Source organism: Podarcis tiliguerta (genome assembly GCF_965153285.1).
Source record: "Podarcis tiliguerta genome assembly, chromosome: 8".
Classification (NCBI taxonomy): Eukaryota; Metazoa; Chordata; class Lepidosauria; order Squamata; family Lacertidae; genus Podarcis; species Podarcis tiliguerta.
The window spans coordinates 26,367,007-26,387,532 of record NC_139541.1 but is presented as its reverse complement, the minus strand read 5'-3'; the positions used below and the strand labels follow the sequence as shown (position 1 = coordinate 26,387,532).

Here is a 20,526-nt window from a genome sequence, read left to right as displayed (position 1 = left end):
TGACCTTGGCTTTTATTATATGAGATTGCCAGCATCCGCATCTCTGAGCCTTTGATTGATACTTGTGATGCATCTTGGCAGAAGGGACCATGGTGCTTCCTAAGAGGCATCTCTGCTTGCTGGCATTTGCAGGGATCTCAGCTACTACTACCAACATCACCCAATTGCTAGGTGGTGTAGGTATTAGTCATTGCCAGGGCTGTTGGCAACTTATTATTAGGTATCCTATCATAGAATTATAGTTGAAAGGGACCACAAGGGACATCTAATCCATTTCCTGTAATGCAAGAATCTTTTGCCCAATGTGGGGCTCAAACTCACAACTTTGAGATTATATGTCATGTGCTCAACTGACTGAGCTATCCGGGCAACTCTATGGTTTTTCCTCTTCTTCCTCTTCTTGTTACAGTTTATAATCCACCATTCACCCTAAGATCCCAGGGCAGGTCACAGCAATTAAAACACAGCACGGATATAAAAACACAATATTATACCATATTAAAAACAGTTACAAAATTAAAAGAAATAAGGTGGGTCACAGAATCATGGAATTGGAAGGGATCACAAGGTTCATTGAGTCCAACCCCCTTTTAATACAGGCGTCACAGCTAAAGGAGCTTTGAAAGATGGCTATCCAACCTCTGTTTGGAAACTTTCTGTGAAGGATAGTCCACCACCTCCCAAGGGTCCTAGAGATATCCATCTCAGGTGCATCTTCAGCATTTGCTGAAAGCTGAATTACAAAGGTGCCAGACATACCTCTCCTGAGCCATCATCACCCTGAGCTTCTGATGGTTGAAGAGCTACCAAGAGGGCCCCCTCTGCCAATCTTAGCACTTGGGAGGCTCTGTGGGAAAGGAGGAGGTCTCTCGGGTATTTGGAGCCTGAGTCATTTAGACAAATCATCGTTTAGACAAACGGTTATTACAGAAAGTCATTAGACCAATTCAAGGACATAAAGGCTATCAGTGGCTACTAGACATGGTGATGATACTTTGGCTGGAGGCTGTATACTTATGATAACCAGTTGCTGGAAACCACAGAAAAGGATGATACTACTACTACTACTACTACTACTACTAATATATTATTTATACCCCACCCATCTGGCTGGGTTTCCCCAGCCACTCTGGGTGGCTTCCAACAAAATATTAAAATACAGTGGTCTGTTAAACATTAAAAGCTTCCCTAAACAGGGCTGCCTTCAGATGTCTTCTAAAAGTCTGGTAGTTGTTGTTTTCTTTGACATCTGGGGGGAGGGCGTGCCACAGGGTGGGTGCCACTACCAAGAAGGCCCTCTGCCTGGTTCCCTGTAACTTGGCTTCTCGCAGTGAGGGAACCACCAGAAGGTCCTCAGAGATGGACCTCAGTCTCCGGGGAGAACGATAGGGGTGGAGACGCTCCTTCAGATATACTGGAGTGCTCTTGCACTTGGATCCTGATTGTGGGCTTCTTACAATTAATCACTGCTGCTGACCCTTCCTTTCACTCTCTTCTGCACCTGTGTAACAGGACAGGGAGTGATCAGTTACAACCAAAAGAACATTTACATCAGTTGCAAACAACACTTCCTTTCTTCAGTGACTTTTCCCCAGCACACATTGCAAGAAGAGAAAAAAAGGTGGTATACTGAGATTGACATCACTCACCATGGCCCCCAATTACCCTAAACCATTGCCCTCACTTGCCTTCAGTATGTCATAATGCAGGCAGCTCCAGTTGACTATACAGTGTTATGATGGCCAAGCGGGTGGAACTATCAATGTGACTAATGCAAGAAGGCATAAGAAGCAGCCATAAAAGTTGTGCACAGGAGGCAGTGCATCAGTCTCATAATCTGAAGGTCCCAAGTTTGAGCTTGAGAGAAGGCAGCTTACAGCTGTCTTATTTTTGAGTGTTGCAGTGCATTGGTCTAGGACCAGGAGAGATCAGGGTTCAAATCCCCACTCAGCCATGAAGCTCACTGGTTGACCTTGGGGGCTGCTCACTGCCTCTCAGCCTAACCTACCTCACAGGGTTGTTGTGGGAATTAAATGAGGGGTATATGTCACCTTGAGCTCCTTGGAGAAATGGGTTGGTATATAAATGCAGTAAATAAATAAAATAAGTATCGTCTGAAAAAGAGAGAGGAAATAATGGCAGTGAAGAGGAATAGATTTTTGAGGGGTGGGTAACAATTTGATCCAGCTGAAATGGCTAGCTTCTACCTGAAAACCTAAGCAGTAGAAGATTGGGCAATGCTCTAGTGCTCTCTGGGACTGAGATTGCTCCAATTGTCTGTGTTAAGCTGATCATATAGTATCGCTGATGGCCCAGAGAGGAGTTAATCAACATGAATGACTCTTGCCGACGGTGGCCCTCTGCAGCAAGACAAAGAAAGACACAAGTAGCAAAATAGCTGCTCTCTATTATGACACTTCTCTGCCTGAATGGCACAGGAAATATCCTCGGAAGTTAAGGCATGTCACAACAGCCATCAGCTGCAGAGGGTGACTGGTTTGAAGCTGCAAAGTGTGATACCTGCTTCCTCTGAGCTAACCCTGTCTTGGATTTCTCCTTCTTACGAAATGTGGGGGAATCAAGTCTGGGACGCACTGCCAAAGGAGGGTTTTCCTTTTCTCTCCTTTCTTTCTTTCTTTCTTTCTTTCTTTCTTTCTTTCTTTCTTTTTGACTTTCTTCTTTTTTAGACTAAGCGGCCATTTTATCTTAGAATATTATATAAAAAAAGATACTTTGTAATGGGTTTGTATTTTTGTATAGCTATGAATTAATATCAATAAATAAGTTTTTTAAAAATATATGAGTCTGACCAAACTGCGGGAGGCAGTGGAAGACAGGAGGGCCTGGCGTGCTCTGGTTCATGGGGTCACAAAGAGTTGGACACGACTAAACGACTAAACAACAACATGGGACCCTCTGTCTATACTCATCTATGAAGAATCCCTCTTGGAACAATTTGTAGAGGACAAGGTCTATGCCCCCATAGACAGTACACCTATAACCCCCATGCCCTAGCAAGGCTGGATGCAGGGTTTGAACTCACTGGGTCCATTACAAACAGAAGCACAGATGATGTGTTTATGCCACAAAGCAACACTTGGGGGCTCAGGATCAAACTAAAACTAGAATTAAGTCTTCTTTGGTTTTCCTTCGACTGGTAGGCTAAGACCCTCCTGTTCAGACACGCCTTTGGAAACGAAGGTGCAGATGATGCTGAGTACCACTGTATATAATTTTTGCATTTTATAATGATGTTTTAAAATAGAATCATAGACCTGCAGAGTTCAAATGGACCCCTAGTGTCATCCAGTCCAGCCCACAGCATTGCAGGAATCACAGCTCAAGGCAGATGGCTATCCAACCCCTGCTTAAATACCTCTCATGAAGAAGAGCCATCACCCTCCAAAGGCCATCTATTCCATTGTCAAACAGCTCTTACTGCCAGAAAGTTATTCTTAATGCTTAGCTGTGATTTCATTTTTTTTTTTTATTCCACTGGTTCAGACCCTGCACTGCAGCAGCAGAAAAGAAGCTTTTTCCATCTTCCATGGCATGGCCCTTTAGCTATCTGAAGATAGCTCTCATATCATCTACCAGTCTTCATTTCTCCAGGCTAAACAGCTCCTTTGGCCGTTCCTCATTAGCAGCAGAAAATAAATGGTGGAAGCCACATTGAATCCCAGCTTGCGAGAAAGGCATGATAAGAATGTTAGATAAATAAATAAGTAACAAATTATACTTCAATGACGTATTTTGAATTTTTTTAACCCACTGTGGGACCTTAGGATGAAGGGTAGATAAGAACTTAGAATAATAAGTTAAAAAATTATCATTATGAAATAAAACAAGAGACAAAAACCAACCTCTCCCACCTTTAAAATGCCCCATTTTCATGAGGACAGACAGGCTGGTGTCACCACAATGGACCAGCCTCCACTGTTGATGGCCCAAGTAGAAGCTTGGACATCCCTTCCCACTTGGGTCTAGGTGCTTGTAGAGGGGAGGGTTGGTTCACTCACTGCATATTCAAGATTTCTTTTGCTTCCAGTATACATCTCCATTCTCCCTTTATTTTTATTTCCTCTACAGGTCTGGCCGTCCATCAGATTATCACCATCACCGTCTCCCTCATCATGGTCATTGCTGCTCTGATAACGACGCTCGTCTTAAAAAATTGGTAAGGATCTTCCACCACATGAGTTTGGCCTGTATGTGGGTTGAAAGGAGGGAACTGTGTAGCAGGATACTGGGCTATTAGCAATTCAATCGCAACCTGAACCTTAGCCAGTGGTATGCAAAGCAAGTCCCGTGAATAAAATTTGATGAGACTTGGGCTGTTTAATTTGAAGAAGACTAAGAAGGCTTTCAAAGAGGATTGGACAAATTCATGGAGGACAAAGGTATCAAAGGCTACTAGCTATGATGGTCATATCCTACTTCTACTGTCACACACAGTAATGCTTCTGTATTGCAGTTGCAGGAAAATGAGGGAGGGGAGAGTGCTTTTGTGCTTGGGTCATGATGGTGCGCTTCCTCTGGTTGGCCACTATGAGAACAGGATGCTGGACTAGATGGGCCATTCACCTGATCCAGCAGGCCCATCTGATTTTCTTAAGAGACAATGCAAAAATCTGGACCAGGCCACGGTTTCTTCATTATTTCTCTGCTAAGTCATTGATTTGCTTTCTAGTCTCCTAGTCTTTGATCACCCTTCAGCATCAACCTGCATGGAATTGTGGGGTGGACTCCTCCTCTGTTTGGGTGGTCAGAACACGTTCCTCCCTTTGATTTGATTTCCTGAAGACCCATATGTGTGATCTGAGGGATGTAGACCTCATGCAGCCCTTGAGTGACTTCAGGGTGGCCTCCACGACCCATTCTACACTCCCCACTGCACAGATGATTGACTGAAGTCCTCAGATGGGAACGCTCCTCAGCTGTCCTCAGTGCCAATTAACTGGGCAGAGCAGCTGATGGGGAGATTGTTACAGACTAAGACACTGAGAACCCACTGCATGCCTCCTCCTTGACCACTGTTCCCAGAGCTGATATGCTGGGCAGTGTGGTGGGAAGGATGGACTCTCCCTACTGCCATGCAGGAGTGGGGAGGAAGGGTGGGTGTTTGTGGTGGTGAGGGGGCTGTTTGTATGTGTGTTAGCAAGAACTTTCTGATAGTAAGAGTAGTGGAAAGGTGGTGAACTCTCCTTTACCACCAGCTGGGAGCCAGCGTGGTGTAGTGGTTAGGAGCAGTGGACTCGTAATCTGGTGAACTGGGTTTGCTTCCCCGCTCCTCCACATGCATCTGCTGAGTGACCTTGGGCTAGTCACACTTCTCTGATGTCTCTCAGCCCCACTCACCTCACAGAGTGTTTGTTGTGAGGGATGAAGGGAAAGGAGATTGTTAGCCGCTTTGATACTCCTTAAGGGGAGTGAAAGGTGGGATATCAAGTCCAAACTCCTCCTCCTCTTCTTCTTTTTTATTGAAGGTTTTTAAACAGAGTTTGGGTGGACATCTGTCAGGGATTCCTTAGCTGTGATTTCCACCTTGCAGGGTGTTGGACTAGCTAAGCCTTCTCCCCCCCCCCCAAAAAAAAAACCCCACTGCCTAGTGACCTCTTCCAACTCTACGGTTCTATGAGGTCTATTATTTTGGGCAAAGCAGACATAGTAACACAGCTGGCCTTGTCTTGGAGCGCTGGCAAAAGCCCTGCTGCACCAGGAGGCTTGCTCATCATTACAAAAATATGAGGGAGGATGGCACATGACAGGAATGCAGACGGGCAAAGGGACCCATGGAGGAGCTACAGTAGCTAGAAATGTAAAGGGCAACGCCCTGTGTCAGGAACAAGGTGTGTGTCAATCTTCTTTCCCTAAGAGCAATCTTTTTTTTATGGCACCTCCTCACTGGGGTGGAGCAAAATATCCATATGTGCCTGATTCAATGCTGGAGGCAAAATGACTCATTTCCTGTTTGGGAAGAAGCAAGACCAGAGCGGTGACTCATGCAGAGACACAGGGGGCAGCATCCTCCAAGGACAGATTATCCTCCCTCCCTTGCTGCTTTGCCCTATATTTCTGTTACAATTGCCCCATCTTTCTTTTTGCAAAATTCAGTCTCCTCTGAGCTTCTAATGAGTTCAGGGAAAATGTACTCAGTTTTTAAATATTTATTTATTTATGCATTTCCCCAATCATTTAATGGAAGCGACCGCACTCAAGCAGAGAGCCCCCCTCCACCTAAATGCCTTGCAAGGACTAGGCTGTTTTACATGCCTCACATCTCCAAGCTTTTTTGTTTTCATCCAGCCTCATTTGCAGGCCTTTCTTCTCTGACATCCACTATGCATATAGTAAAATGGGTTACGTCTTAGCTCCAGGCACTGCTGCCGTTACCTATTTTCCTAGTCAATCTGACCTACTTTGAGGTCAGCCTTACTCACTCTAATAATGTGATGCACCTCTGGGAGAAAGAAAGGAGTTAGACGGTTGTGCAGCTTTCCTTCTCTCGAAGGCTGCTCCCAGGCCTCTTCCCTGCTTGAAAAATATGTTTCCCTAATAGCTTCAAACCTGTGGCATTCCGTGGCATAATTTGTCCCGGTTGTTCTGACACTCACCTCAAGTGATGGGGGCTGAATCAGATGAAGAGACTGCAAGTAAATTGGAAAAGTCATCCAGGAAGATCGCTCTCCATTGCCCCATCTGCCCCCATTGGGCTTGTCAAAAGGGATTAAGGAGAATTCCCGGGGTGAAACATGCCAGCATTTTCGCCAAAACCATCTTCCAAATCAAAGGCATCTGTGAGCTCAAATCCTACTTGGGTGTTATAAGGAAAGCAGCAGCAGGAAAAAACAACCAACCAACTGAATTAAAACGTCGCTTTGTGTTCTTAGAACATTGCCACATATAAGTTCCCTGAGGCCTGAATTTTGGGCCCCACAGTTTAAGAAGAAGATGAACAAGCTGGAAGGTGTGCAGAGGAGGGCAACCAAGATGAACAAGGGCCTGGAAACCGAGCCTTATGAGGAATGCTTGAAGGAGATGGGGATGTTTAGCCTGGAGAAGAGAAGACTGAGAGGTGATATGAGAGCCATCTGCACATAACTGAAGGGCTTCCATATGCAGGATGGAGCAAGCTTGTTTGCTGCTGCTCCGGAAGGTTGAACCCAAACTACTGAATTCAAATTACAACAAAGGTGATCCCGATTAAACATTAGGAAGAACTTTCTGGTGGTGAAAGCTGTTCACCAGTGGGATGTTCTCTCTTGAAAGGTGGTGGACTCTCCTTCATTGGAAGTTTTTAAAGAGAGGTTGGATGGCCACCTGTCAGGGATTCCTTAGCTGTGATTCCTGCATCACAGAGGGTTGGGCTCGATGACCTTTGGAGTTCAGCCCACCTCTATAGTTTTATGATTCTACAGATCAAATCCTTCTCAGCCATGAAGCTAACTTGGGTCAGTCACTAGGACTCATATCCAATGCTGTCACTCTGCTCATGCAACAGACCCCTGCTTGCAAAGTGTAACTCCCCACTCCTCTCCCATGCCCTCCAGTGTTTCTCTGATGAAAACAGGGACATCCCACTCCGTAATGTTAATTTCACTATTTATGCCCCATACATCTTACTGGGTTGCCCCAGCCACTCTGGGCAGCTTCCAACCTATATAAAAACACAATAAAACAATTCAGAAACTGGGACGGCTTCACTAAATCAGGGACGTCCCTGGAAAATAGGGAGACTTGGAGGGTCTGCTCACCTTTCCCATGCAGCCTCCTGCCTACAATCTCATATTCTGCACCGGAGGTTTGGATATCTGTTTGGAGAAGATTCTGGATGGGGGAGAAAACAGGAAGGGTAAGGTGCACTGCAAGAGTGGAAGGCTACTCACACAGGATTGGCTGCCACCAAATAGCTCATAATAATCTACCTTGCATGGGGTCTAAACCACAGAGCCTAGGGCTTGCCGATCAGAAGGTCAGCGGTTCGAATCCCCATGACGGGGTGAGCTCCCGTTGCTCGGTCCCTGCTCCTGCCAACCTAGCAGTACGAAAGCACGTCAAAGTGCAAGTAGATAAATAGGTACTGCTCCGGTGGGAAGGTAAATGGTGTTTTCGTGCGCTGCTCTGGTTTGCCAGAAGCGGCTTAGTCCTGCTGGCCACATGACGGAAGCTGTATGCCGGCTCCCTTGGCCGATAAAGTGAGATGAGTTCCATAACCTCAGAGTTGGCCATGACTGGACCTAATGGTCAGGGGTCCCTTTACCTTTACTAATCTACCTTGCAGGAGTGTTAGGAGGATAAAATGTGGAGAGGGAAAACCATTTCCACACACCCTGCGCAAGCATCGTGGAGGGAGAGTGGAATATAATTTTTTAAGAATCAGTGCTTGGAATGTAGTAGGTCAGCTGAATGCAGTTAGAAGCTTCAGTTTGACCGAGAACTGGTTTTATGTAGTATCTGATTATGTAATGTATCCAATTTTATGGAACATTACATGCAACATTATATGCAACTATATCTATATTTATATCTATATATTAAGTGATTAAGTCCCATAAGTCACTTTAATTCTGCAACATGATTTTACAGCTATGGATACACAGAGGTATTTGTGCAAAGTAATTAGCGTTGTTTGTTTTGTGAATCTGTTTACGCGTTGTTTATCTTAGAAAATCTGGCGAGTGGGTGTGTATATAAAAAATATGCTATAATATTAGGAATGATAATGCATATAATAGCGTAGTTAACGTGCAAGATTTGTTTGCCATTTTAGCAAAGCTAGTAACAACAATTCTCTTCTTGGCCAAATCAAGGAGTGAGACAGAAAATGGGGGGAAATCCATGTTTCGTTGGGGATTTAAATTTGTTTGTTTATTTGCTTGCTTGCTCGTTTATTTTAGTAATTGGTTTTATACTTGTAAACCACTTTGGGCAATAAAGCAGTACAGTTGAGTCACATCTAACGCACATTGAACTTATGCAATTTCAACTATGCAAACTCTGTTGCAACTCCATTCCAGGAGCCATTCCAGCCTTTTCCTTTGGCCCTTTTGGGACATGTCTGCCTTCCTCTCTTTGCTTTCCTCCCTCCTCCTCCTCCCTTCTACCATTCACTCACAGGTGGAGGAGTGAGGGGAAGCAGCAGAGACACCGAAAAAGGTCTCCCCATGGGGCTTCCCCACACCTGCCAGCCAGAAAAGGGTAATTTGGGCTGCATGCAATTTTTTCATATGTGCACTATCCTTGGAATGTAACCCCAGTATACGATGTGACTCAAATGTATGCAAAAATATTATTATTTAATTCACATTTAAATTTTCAGGAAAGCCCATCTCTGTGTATATGTGTGAACACAATGACTGCTTTTTGACACTATTTTAGGGATGCTTCACTAGCACGATGCAGGGTGCAGGGAGATAAGTGGAAGAAATCAAACTTTGGTGTATGCTGTGGAAGTAATTTTAGATTTTTCCAAATTTTTAGATATTTTCCCACCAGAAAACAGGAAGAGTGAAATGCAATGCAATGCCAAGCAAGCCAGGGTAAAGCATAATGAATAATAACAAAGGGGAGTTACGGTAATTGCCTCCCAATTTTTTTTAAAAGGGGCAGACTTTGAGTTCATCATGAGTGGCAGGATGTATCCTGCATTCTGAAAGATCCTGGTGCATACGAAATCCACGGTGCTTTCTTCCCTGCGCACTTCAGGCCTGTGATTTTTCCCTTCCTTATTAAGGCCTCCATTTAAAATTCAAATTTGATTATGCTAGATAAATACATACACACAAAAAATAGTTCTGAAACCTGATCACTTGGTAGAGGCCAACGTTACTCAGATACTGGAGGATAATAATTAAATTTGAAATTGCAGGTATAATTAGCAGGAGATAATAGAGTTTTCTCTCTCAGGAATCCAAGTTGCTGTTCTTTCATAACTGGTATCTTTCTTCCTTATTTATTTAGATTTTGTTTTTAATCCACCTTTTCCTCCAACTAACTTACAGTAGTGCATTATGACTGGCCCAAGGTCACTTATTAAACATTGTGGCTGTCTGGAGATTTGATTCCTGCATTGCGGTGGATTGGAGGGGATGACCCCTAGAGTCCCTCCCACCTCTACAATGTTAAGGTTCTAACTGGAGGAGCCAGTTGACGAACTAGGACCTGAACTCCCTTGACAACTTTAAAGGGAGTTTGCTTTTCAGTCAAATGGTCTGGTGTTCTGAGGGTCTCCTTTACTGAACATGTAACACAAGTAATTCCTTATGAGAACATAAGGAAAGCATTCTGGATCAGGCCAATGGTCGCCTAGTAATAGAATGAATCTCAGCTAAAGAATCCCTGTCAGATGGCCACCCAACCTCTGCTTAAAAAATATCCAATGTAGGAGAGAGTTCACCACCTTCCGAGAGAAAAGGTTCCACTGTTGAACCGCTCTAACCACAAGAAAGGAGTCCATTCCACTGTCAAACATCTCTTCCAATCAATAAGTTCTTCCTAATGTTTAGTTGGAACTTATTTTGTAGTAACTTGAATCCATTGATTCGGGTCCTACCCTCCGGAGCATCTTTTTCTCGCAGTGACCTTCCAGATACTTGTGGGAAACCTGCAAGCTGGACCCAAGCCTGAGTAAAACCCCCCCTCTGGTTTCCAGAAACTGATATTCATAAGCATTAGTGCCTCTGAGCTTGGAGGCAGAGCAAAGCCACCATGGCTGGTCACCATTGTTATCCTTCTCTCCCAACCTCTTTTAAAGCCATCGAAGGTGGTGGCCATCACAATGCATAGCCCCATGGGCGAAATATATATATAGAGAGAGAGAGAGAGAGAGAGAAAGAGAGATGAAGAATTATTGTGCTTTTTGCAAAGTCTCATTGAGAGTCACATTGCAAATGGTCCTTTTTTTGCCTACCCAAACATGGAGCACTGCTTACTCTCTTGAATATAATACCTTAGTTGTTAAAGGTAAAGGGACCCCTGACCATTAGGTCCAGTTGCGGACGACTCTGGGGTTGCAGCACTCATCTTGCTATACTGGTCGAGGGAGCTGGCGTACAGCTTCCGGGTCATGTGGACAGCATGACTAAGTCGCTTCTGGCAAACCAGAGCAGTGCACGGAAATGCCATTTACCTTCCCGCAGGAGTGGTACTTTTTTATTCATTTGCACTTTGACGTGCTTTCAAACTGCTAGGTTGGCAGGAGCAGGGACCGAGCAATGGGAACTCACCCCATCGCGGGGATTCGAACTATCTACCTTCTGATCGGCAAGCCCTTGGCTCTGTGGTTTAACCCACAGCACCACCCGCATCCCTTGAAGCTTAGTTGTTACGATGTGGTAAAATGTGTCCGAGCCGCATTCCTGGTGGACCACACCATTCCCTTTTTTTCAAAATCTCTTCTCTTCCACCTGCAGTTGTGCCCAGAGTGGGAACACGAGGAGGAACAGCCACCAGCGTAAAATCAACCAGCAGGAAGAGAGTTGTCAGAATCTGACGGACTTCACCCCAGCCAGAGTCCCTAGCAACCTGGATATATTCACGGCCTACAATGAGACGCTACAGTGTTCCCATGAATGTGTGAGGACGCCAGTGCCGGTCTACGCAGAGGAGACAATACTTCCCCCAGGGGATTATAAAACATCCTTCAATGGAAATAGGTAAGGAAGCAAAAGCTCCTTCGGACTCATCCATTTGCATTTAGTGGATATTGGATTTGGTGGTTGACATCATGAGCAAAATAGAGTCTCTCTTTCTTTCTGTCTGTCTGTCTCTCCCACACAAGCACAAGTAAGGTAAAACTGTTAAGTGCCTCCTTCCACATCGTCGCATTTCCCTCTGGAGGGAAACTTAGAAAAGCTGGCAAAAGCAGGGGTCCAGATAGAATTGAATGTTTCCCCTATATATTTACACTCATACCTTGACTGAAAAGGACCACACCCACCTCTGTGTACACCAGTGGTAGCCATTGTGGAGCCCTCCAGTTTTTGCTGGACTTCAACCAGTAGAGGTAGGCCCATTAAGGAGAATGGGGCACTTCCTCACCAACCCCATCTTACCCTCAGCCATTCACCACCTGCCTTCTTAACTGCATCCAGCCCATGCACCGGCCGACATTTCCCTCCTTCTAAGTCTGAGTGTTGCCTTTACAGAACTCAGCAGGGAGGCGGCGGCACGATAGTTATTATTTAACTATTGCATTTGTGTCCCACCTTTCTTCCAAGGACCTCAAGGTGGTGCATGTAGTCCTTTTTCTTTTATCCTCACAAGAACCCCATGAATTAGGTTAGGCTAAGAGGCAGGGACTGGCCCAGGTCACCCAGGGAGCATCATGGCTGAGTGTGGGGATTTGAACCCTGGTTTCAAATTCTTAGCTTGACACTGTAACCACTACACCTTAGTGACTATCTACTTATCATTAGTTCGGGCTCTGCCTGCCATTAGCTCTGGTTCCTCCCAGTGTTGGCCTCCTCGCCTTCCACTCTCCCCGTTTCCAGTCTCCACTGACTAAAACTCCCAACACTTCCAGCCAGCATGGCTAATGGTCAAGGGGGGATGATGGGAGGTGATTTCCAGCAACTTCTGGAGGGCACCACGCTGGCTAATATATGTACACCCCGAACAACAGTTTTATCCTATATGCCCTGAGCCAGATACATGTTGAAATTCTCAACACTAGAGCAAAGATTTCAATGTGTGTCTGTATTAGATGTGACAACAGCTCAATGCCCCCCATTGTAAAACAGAGAGGCAACCAATCTGTGTGTCATAGTCTGCCAGGAAGAGTTGCCCTACGTTAATCTGTCCAGGGACTGAACCAGAAAGCTGATCATAGATCTCTCTTCCCAACTTCATGTTCCATTCAGTGTAACTCAGGGTGAATCCAAACAACTGACAACCCTTTGGTGACTAGTTTTCTGAGTGAGTGTCAAGCGATGGTGGTCACTATTCACTCCTTATCTATTAAACCACTTCTCTACATTCCAACCTCTATGATGGGATGAGAAGGGGAATAAAAAACCTGGAGAAACTATAATAAGATAATTTTTCAGTTTGAAGATTGAGGGGTGAGGGAATCACTTTGTGGTGTGTTCCTCCAACGTGACATCAAAATTTATTGTCTGAAATAGTCCTGTTTGCAGGACGTTCTGCAACTATTGTTTTCTCAGTTTGAAAAGGATCTCTGGGACAACCCAACACACACACAAATACACCCACACACCCACACACCCACAACTCCTCCTCTGTCTCCCACACACAATATTTGTTCTACTGGTTCTACTTAATGTGAAGTGAAGTTTTGTAAGCACTGTGGTTAATGTGAAATTGTGGGATGGGGATTCTTTTGTCCAGCTTGAGATTTCATCACACTGAATATGGGAGGGCAAGATAGACACCGAGTGTAGTATTCAACACTAATCCTGCTCAGAGTAGACTCACTGAAGTTAATAGACATGGGTAATTTAAGTTCACTGAATCTGTGTAGGACTTGGTTGAATACTGCCCCATAAGTGTGAAATGTTAAGCATTTTCTCAGAAGCCTGTAATCTGTTGAGTGCATCTGATTGAATGACCAGCAAAGCAGCCATGATGAAATATACTCTCAGTTGCTTAGGGGCCAACTGCATGCAACTCTGAGGGTTTTGTCAATGTTTGTGTGTGTGTGTGTGTGTGTGTGTGTGTGTTTGACATTGGAATCATACTATCCATTGTGAATCCCCTCCCTCCCACAGGAGAGGTGGATGATTGCTAGGAGAGGCATAAACTCAGCCTTCCCCATCTTGGCGTTTACAGAAATGGGTGGACTCCAGCTCCCACCAGTCCCAGCTAGCACAGCCAATGGTCTGGGATGATGGGAATTGTAGTCCAAACATTTGGAGGGTCCTAGGCTGGGGGAGGCAGTCCCATGCCATTGTTGTTGATGCTACTACCAAAAGCAAGTTTTGGGGGCAGGAATGGAACTCCTGTTCAATTCTTATATCAACACTTATGAGGACTTTCTAAGAATTGTAAATATCTAGACTAACGTGCACACACGTACACCCAGATGTTGGTGGGCTATAATCCCCACAATCTCTGAACATTGGCCATGTTCTTGGGGCTGAAGGGGACCTACATCCTACAACATCTGGAGGACCACAGGTTCCCCACCCCGATATATAGATATAAAGCACCCTTCCCAACCCAATTCCATCCAAATGTTGTTAGACTTAGGCTCAGGAGGTGATCAACATCTGGAGGACTCCAGGCAGATGAGTGTTGCCCTTGCTCCTCTGGAAGCCTCCCTTGGACAACTTAATTTTGCCAAGTTGTGTGTCCTATCCCACTCATCGAATTCTTGCTTGATGGAACTGAAACCCACCCAGACTCTATATGTTCTCTCTATATCTTTTTGATTCCCTTTGACCATCCCACTAAAGCCACAGCCAGCAAACATGATCCTGTGTTGTTCAGCCACTCCTTGATTTTTTTTTTTTTTGCCCAATCTGCATGCTGCCTTTTTCATGCTGTTGCCATGCTTCCATGGTCAACTCCCATTTCACATAGGAAAAGTTTCTCAATCATCTTACTTCCCAGGCAAAAAATGCCCACTGCATCCAGAATTTAATGTTATGAATGTAACCTGATTATTGGGAACTGATGGCTATGTCACAAAGGCAATTTTAAGTTCAACCTTGCCTGCCTGTCCACAGATATTGTAGTATCCCACAAGTCCCAATGCAATTGGAGTACATCCAACGATGCTACGATCAGCCCCACTCACCTCACAGAGTGTTTGTTGTGGGGGAGGAAGGGAAAGGAGAATGTTAGCCGCTTTGAGACTCCTGAAGGGGAGTGAAAGGCGGGATATCAAATCCAAACTCTTCTTCTTATTTGGCTTTAGAAGAGTCTTGCTGATGATCAGTGCAAAGATTTCCAACCAAACATTTGCTGCATACTTGAAGCATGCTTGAACTTCATCTACTAAACCCAATTAAGATTCTGAGAAATCTCCACACCACTGCTTCGTCCCTGTTGGTCCAAATTTAGAACTGAACTTAAATAGGGAAAGGGGACACCACTCAGATTCTGCAGGGTCCCCAGGAATTGGGGGGTGGGATAAGTTGCAATCTATGGGTGGGAATACTCTTGTGGAAATCTGTGTGGGTGTTGTGGACACTAGCTGAAGTGCCAAGATGTGGGCTTCCTGGTGGGCAGAAGATTGGCAAGGATTTTTCAACCATTTCATTGTGTGCCTGTCTTTGTGATGTTGGAATATGAGCCGCAGCCAACCAATGCGTGGGGAGCCATAGAGTGGCAGTTTTGGGGAAGTGGGGGTGAAGGGCGTACCTATGTGTCTGTGTGTCTGTGTTTTCCTGTTGTACCTGTGAACTGTGGAGAACCGTTTCCTACAGGTGCCTTTCCATTTTTATGCTCCTCTTTCTGTATTCTTCCCTGGCAGGTGTGCATTGGCTGGAAAGGGTTCATTGCGGTTTATTTCTATCTTTAAAAAAGCGGGGGGGGGGGGAGAGAGAATATGATTTTTGTCTAAAGGTGGTGCTTTGTTGGGAATTATTGGTCTCTGCTCAATTCTTTCAGATTTGGCAAAATTGCTGGTCTTGCAATTTTTTTACAGAGGAAATCAGAGGGTACAACTTTTCAGTTTTTTGCATGGCCAAAAGCCATTGGCCTGGTATCAAGCAGGCATCTTAAACAGCCTATGACTGTGTCTGCAAAGCTCATTGGAAAAGCACAAAACCACAACATAAGATACAAATATGACTCTTTCCCCTCTATCTGAGACATCTCAGTGTAGGGATCGAGGCGTCAGTTGCCCTTATAAGCCCTATATGGTTATTAATATGCCTATTAGAGCCTCTGTATCCTTCAACAGAGGGAACACGGGTGGCGCTATGGTCTAAACCACAGAGCCTAGGGCTTGCTGATCAGAAGGTCAGCAGTTCAAAGCCCTGCGACGGGGTGAGCTCCCGTTGCTCGGTCCCTGCTCCTGCCAACCTAGCAGTTCGAAAGCACGTCAAAGTGCAAATAGATAAATAGGTACCACCCCGGCGGGAAGGTAAATGGTGTTTCCGTGTGCTGCTCTGGTTCGCCAGAAGCGGCTTAGTCATGCTGGCCACATGACCCGGAAGCTGTACGCTGGCTCCCTTGGCCAATAAAGAGAGATCAGCGCTGCAACCCCAGAGTCGTCCGTGACTGGACCTAATGGTCAGGGGTCCCTTTACCTTTTATCCTTCGACATGGGATACCAATACTGACTGGGGATTTTGTTTGTTTTAATCTGGGGTGGGTTTTCCCCCCACACCTTCAAAAAAACCTCCACTTTCCTCTTGGAACACCCGCAGAAGCCAATACAACCATCCAAAGCATCGTTTTGAAATTATTGTCCCCACTCAAAATATGAAAAGAAAAGGCTGATTTTGGGCTGCAGACGTAGCTAGATTTACTTGCTGTGTGTTACACATTGCCACGTGCCAGTCGATTTTTCTGCTTGCTGCAGACCCTCCTCCTCCGATCGGCATCTAATCCCTGTGGCCTTTGTGTCTGAGAAATGGTTTGAAATCTCCTGTTGACCAGCCGAAGTCTGTTTTATTTCCTGGGGGCAGGGCAGACGCCATGTGTCCATTTCCTGGTACGTACCTTCTCTTCCGCCATTTTTATTCCCAAATCACCAATCTGTCCGCCCAGTGAAATCCCTCCCACACTTTCCAATTGCACCCCTGCTGTGATCGAAGGGAGCTCCCCGATGCTTTTAATTAAAATGCCTTGCTAGTTTACACAGAAAAAGAAAAAGAGAGAAAGCGAGCACGACTTTTGCTCTGCAAACGCCAAACATTTGCTGCTACATTAATCTATCGAACCTTTGTTTTTAATCTGTTTTAGATTATCGCAGTTACGCAAGGCGCTTATCACAGCAGGGCTGAAATTGCTTGCATGCAGAGGTGGCATTGGAACAACTAACGTTAAGCATGTTTCAGATGAATTTAAATTATTGTAATGAGTTGCTTTCATTTCCTTACCTGATGTTATTGCTTCAGATTGTTTTGTAATAATTGATTACAAGTCAGGATTCCTAAACATTTAGTTATAAAAAATGTCTAGTAAAGAAACAAGGAGAGGGTCTGGTGTTTTGCCACTTCTGTAATAGAACACACACATGCCTTTTTATTTGGTGCTTAGGATGGGTAACAATATTGTACAGGCATCTCAAAAGCACATGGTCTAAATTCAAACAGGGATGGTGGGAGGATGTTGAGGAACTCTACTTCTGTTGGATAACCAACGTAGCCCATGTTCAGGGGTGATGAGGGCTGTATTGCAGCGAAATCTGAAGGACTACAGGTCCTCAGTCCTTCAATTAGATTGATGGAGAGGAAGAGGGGGGTGAGTCAGAGGAGGGGAAAAAAAAGGCATTGGTTTTTGTTTTGTTTTGTTTTGCAAAATCACCTTCCAAAATTTGCCCTTCCTTCCACAAATAATTCAGCTTCTTTTAGAGATTAATTAATTTGTATACCCCCTTCATCCGTAGATCTCAGGGTGGTTCACAGCATCATCCAGTAGGAAATTTGGAGCAAAACTGGAGTTTAGGGGGTACAAAGTTTACCCCACCCACAAAACCAACCAACCAACCAACCATTAAACTTTATCTTCAAACTCATTTCTCCATCCATAATGATAGTTGTTCAGGTGTCTCGGTCTTGTGGTGAACCAGAGACAGAAAACTGTGGCAAGGTTTCTTAGGCAAGGTGAGAAAACTATTCTGTTTTTGCATGCTGTGATTTACAGCACAGCAAAGTAGGGGAAGGCACATATGCAAGGGGTTAACTTGGCTAAAGCCTCTGAAGCATCGAAAGAAGTGGGAGAACTTTTCTGGTCTTCCAGTGGTTCCATTACCCAGGGATACACCCACCCACAGTTTGCTTTTGCTGCCTCCCATTCCTTATGTGCCTTCAAGAGCATCATTTCAGAGGAAAGGAATTGCAGGCTGTGTACGAATGACATTTTATTCTAGAATCCATGGAAACCGAGTCCTTTCCCGCTCCCAAACACAATCTCAACCTACTGTGTATTTTTATTTTTTGCTCATGAAAAGCACTTCTGGAGAAACTGGTTTCATTCTAAAAATAAAAGCTCATTGCAATTTATTCTGCCTCACCCCACAGTATATCCATTTGAAGACAAAAGGAACTGGATGTAGGAGATCCTAGCGAGGTGGGTTGCAGGCCCGTGCAGGGATGGGGTGCAGTTGGGTACACTTGCCCCAGGCCTCAGAGGGCTAAGCCAGGTGGAGGCCCTCAACAGGGACTGGCTGCTTTTTTGCTTGAGTTTATAACTTTATTCTAACAAGACCTCCACCTTGGACCTCAGACAAGCGCTGCATGGACCTGGTGGGGGTGTATCCACACATACCCAGTGACATTTTGGGTGGGCATATAGGACGGCTGTCCACCCGACTCAATCAATAAATCAGGTCTATGCAGAGGGACTTGGGTGTTGGATGAGTCGGGTTCAGACAGCCATGAATTTCCAAGGGTTGGAATGAATGGTCCATGACTGTCAGGGAGCAGGGCATCAGGAAGGCAGGAGACCAGGCAAGGAAACCCCACACACAAAAATCTAGGCTCTACCTCTGCATCACCAGCTGCATCTTCCAGGAGAAAGTAAACCCAGCTTAGGTGGGTCTTCTCACAGCAAGGCTGTGAGTGTTCTCTGCAGGCATCCTACCCAGGGGGCTGTGTGCTGTGTGCCCTCACCCTTCTGATAACCACCTTCACATATCTGAAGGACTTTCACATGGAAGGTGGGACGAGCTTGTTTCTGGCTGCTCTGGAGGGAAGGACCCCAACCAATGGATTCAAATGGCAAGAAATGAGATCCTAGCTAAACATTGGGAAGAATTTGCTGGCGGTAAGAGCTGTTTGAGAGTGGAATAGACTCCCTTGGAAGGTGGTGGTCTGTCCTTTGACCGAGGTTTTTAAGGAGAGTTTGGATGGCCAGCTCTCAGGGATTCTTCAGCTGTGATTCCTGTATTGTAGGAGGTTGGACTGGATGGCACTTGGGGTCCCTTCCAAGTATACAGTTCTACGATTCTATGATCATCACTTGGGTTCATACCAAATAGCACATGTGTGCAGCATAAGGTTTGAAGACCTGCCTGGGGAGATGCCTGGGGAATAGCAGTAATGGGGTCATGGCAGTCAGTGTCAATGAGACACACAGGGTGTGGCCACCATAGGGTTGCATGAGTATGAGTGAATTTGTGTGTGTGTGGTTATGCAAAGGTTGTGCTGGGGGTGCATAGCCGTCAACCTTCCCTTTTTTTGCGGGAAATTCCCTTATTCCAGCACCGTTTCCCGCTGCTTCCCACTGCTATCCCGGATTGTTAGATATTCTGTAGACTGTCCCCGGGACAGGTGAGGCTGCTGATCCCTTATTTTCAAATCTGAAAGTTGATAGCTATGCGGGGGTGGTGTCTTCACCACTGTGAGTTCTCTTTCAGTAGTGGGCACCATGGTGGTACAGATCCATTCATGTGATCTCCATTTGTCCCTTTTGCTACTGCTTAGGGCACAGTCCTCCTCCAAAGGTATATTCTGTGACAGATGTGCTGATGTTCTGGCTTGGTCAAGGTGGAGCGGCAAGGCTTGGAAGCTTAGTTTAGAGTAAAGGAGAGTAAGAGGGGACATGATCGGAATTTGTAAAACAATGCATGGTATGGAGAAAATGGGTAGCAACAGTACAACTTGTGGACATCCAAGGAAGCTGAGTGTCAGAAGATTGAGGACAGATTTGTGCTCCTCCATGCAGCACATAGTTAAAATATGGAACTCACTCCTGCAGGAAGACGCAACGGCCGCCAGCCTAGATGGTTTTTAAAAGAGTGTTAGACAAATTCATGGAGGAGAGGGCTATGGGTGGCTGCCAGCCAGGATGGCTCTGCTCTGCCTCTGAATACGTGTCATAGGCAATAACGCTTCTGAATACAGTGGTACCTTGGTTTAAGAACAACTTAGTTTATGAACAACTTGGATTAAGAACGCTGCAAACCCTGAAGTAGGTGTTTTGGTTTGTGAACTTTGCCTTGGAAGCAGAACATGTTCCTCTTCCTGTTGAGTGTGTTCCATTTGTAAATTGAGTCCCCCACTGCTGTGGGAAAGCATGCCTTGGTTTAAGAATGCTTTGGTTTAAGAATGGACTTCTGGAACGGATTAAGTTCGTAAACCAAGGTACCACTGCACCTGTTGGTGGAAATCACAGGAGGAGAGAGGGCTCTTGTGCTCAGGTCCTGCTTTCAGGTTTCCTATTTGGGCATCTGGTGGGTCATTGTGAGAACAAGATGCTGGAACTAGATGGACCATTGGCCTTTCCAGCAGGGCTTTTCTTGTGTTCTTCTTTTTTTTCTTTGTTCTTATGATTCCGAATTCCCACTGAGGTCTGATGATACTAGAAATGTTACAGCCATTCCCCCCCTCCTTCTCCTTTAGTATCTGCGGTGTCTTTCATGTTGTTCCTTTGAAGGTGGCCTTGTAGACT

The 20,526-nt window shown here is 45.3% G+C and overlaps 1 protein-coding gene across 5 annotated transcripts in view; it reads left to right on the top strand.

The window, feature by feature from the left end:
* The window catches only part of AJAP1 (adherens junctions associated protein 1), a 118,673-nt gene that overhangs the window by 85,258 nt on the left and 12,889 nt on the right, over nucleotides 1-20,526 (top strand). For 3 of the 5 annotated variants that reach the window (XM_083452226.1, XM_083452230.1, XM_083452227.1), the window contains exons 3-4: nucleotides 4,090-4,177; nucleotides 11,412-11,654. In XM_083452226.1, coding sequence (XP_083308352.1) covers nucleotides 4,090-4,177; nucleotides 11,412-11,654 — 331 coding nt within the window. Of the gene's footprint in view, nucleotides 1-4,089; nucleotides 4,178-11,411; nucleotides 11,655-16,492; nucleotides 16,625-20,526 lie in introns of all 5 variants that reach the window. The other 2 variants (XM_083452228.1, XM_083452229.1) reach the window with 1 other exon arrangement.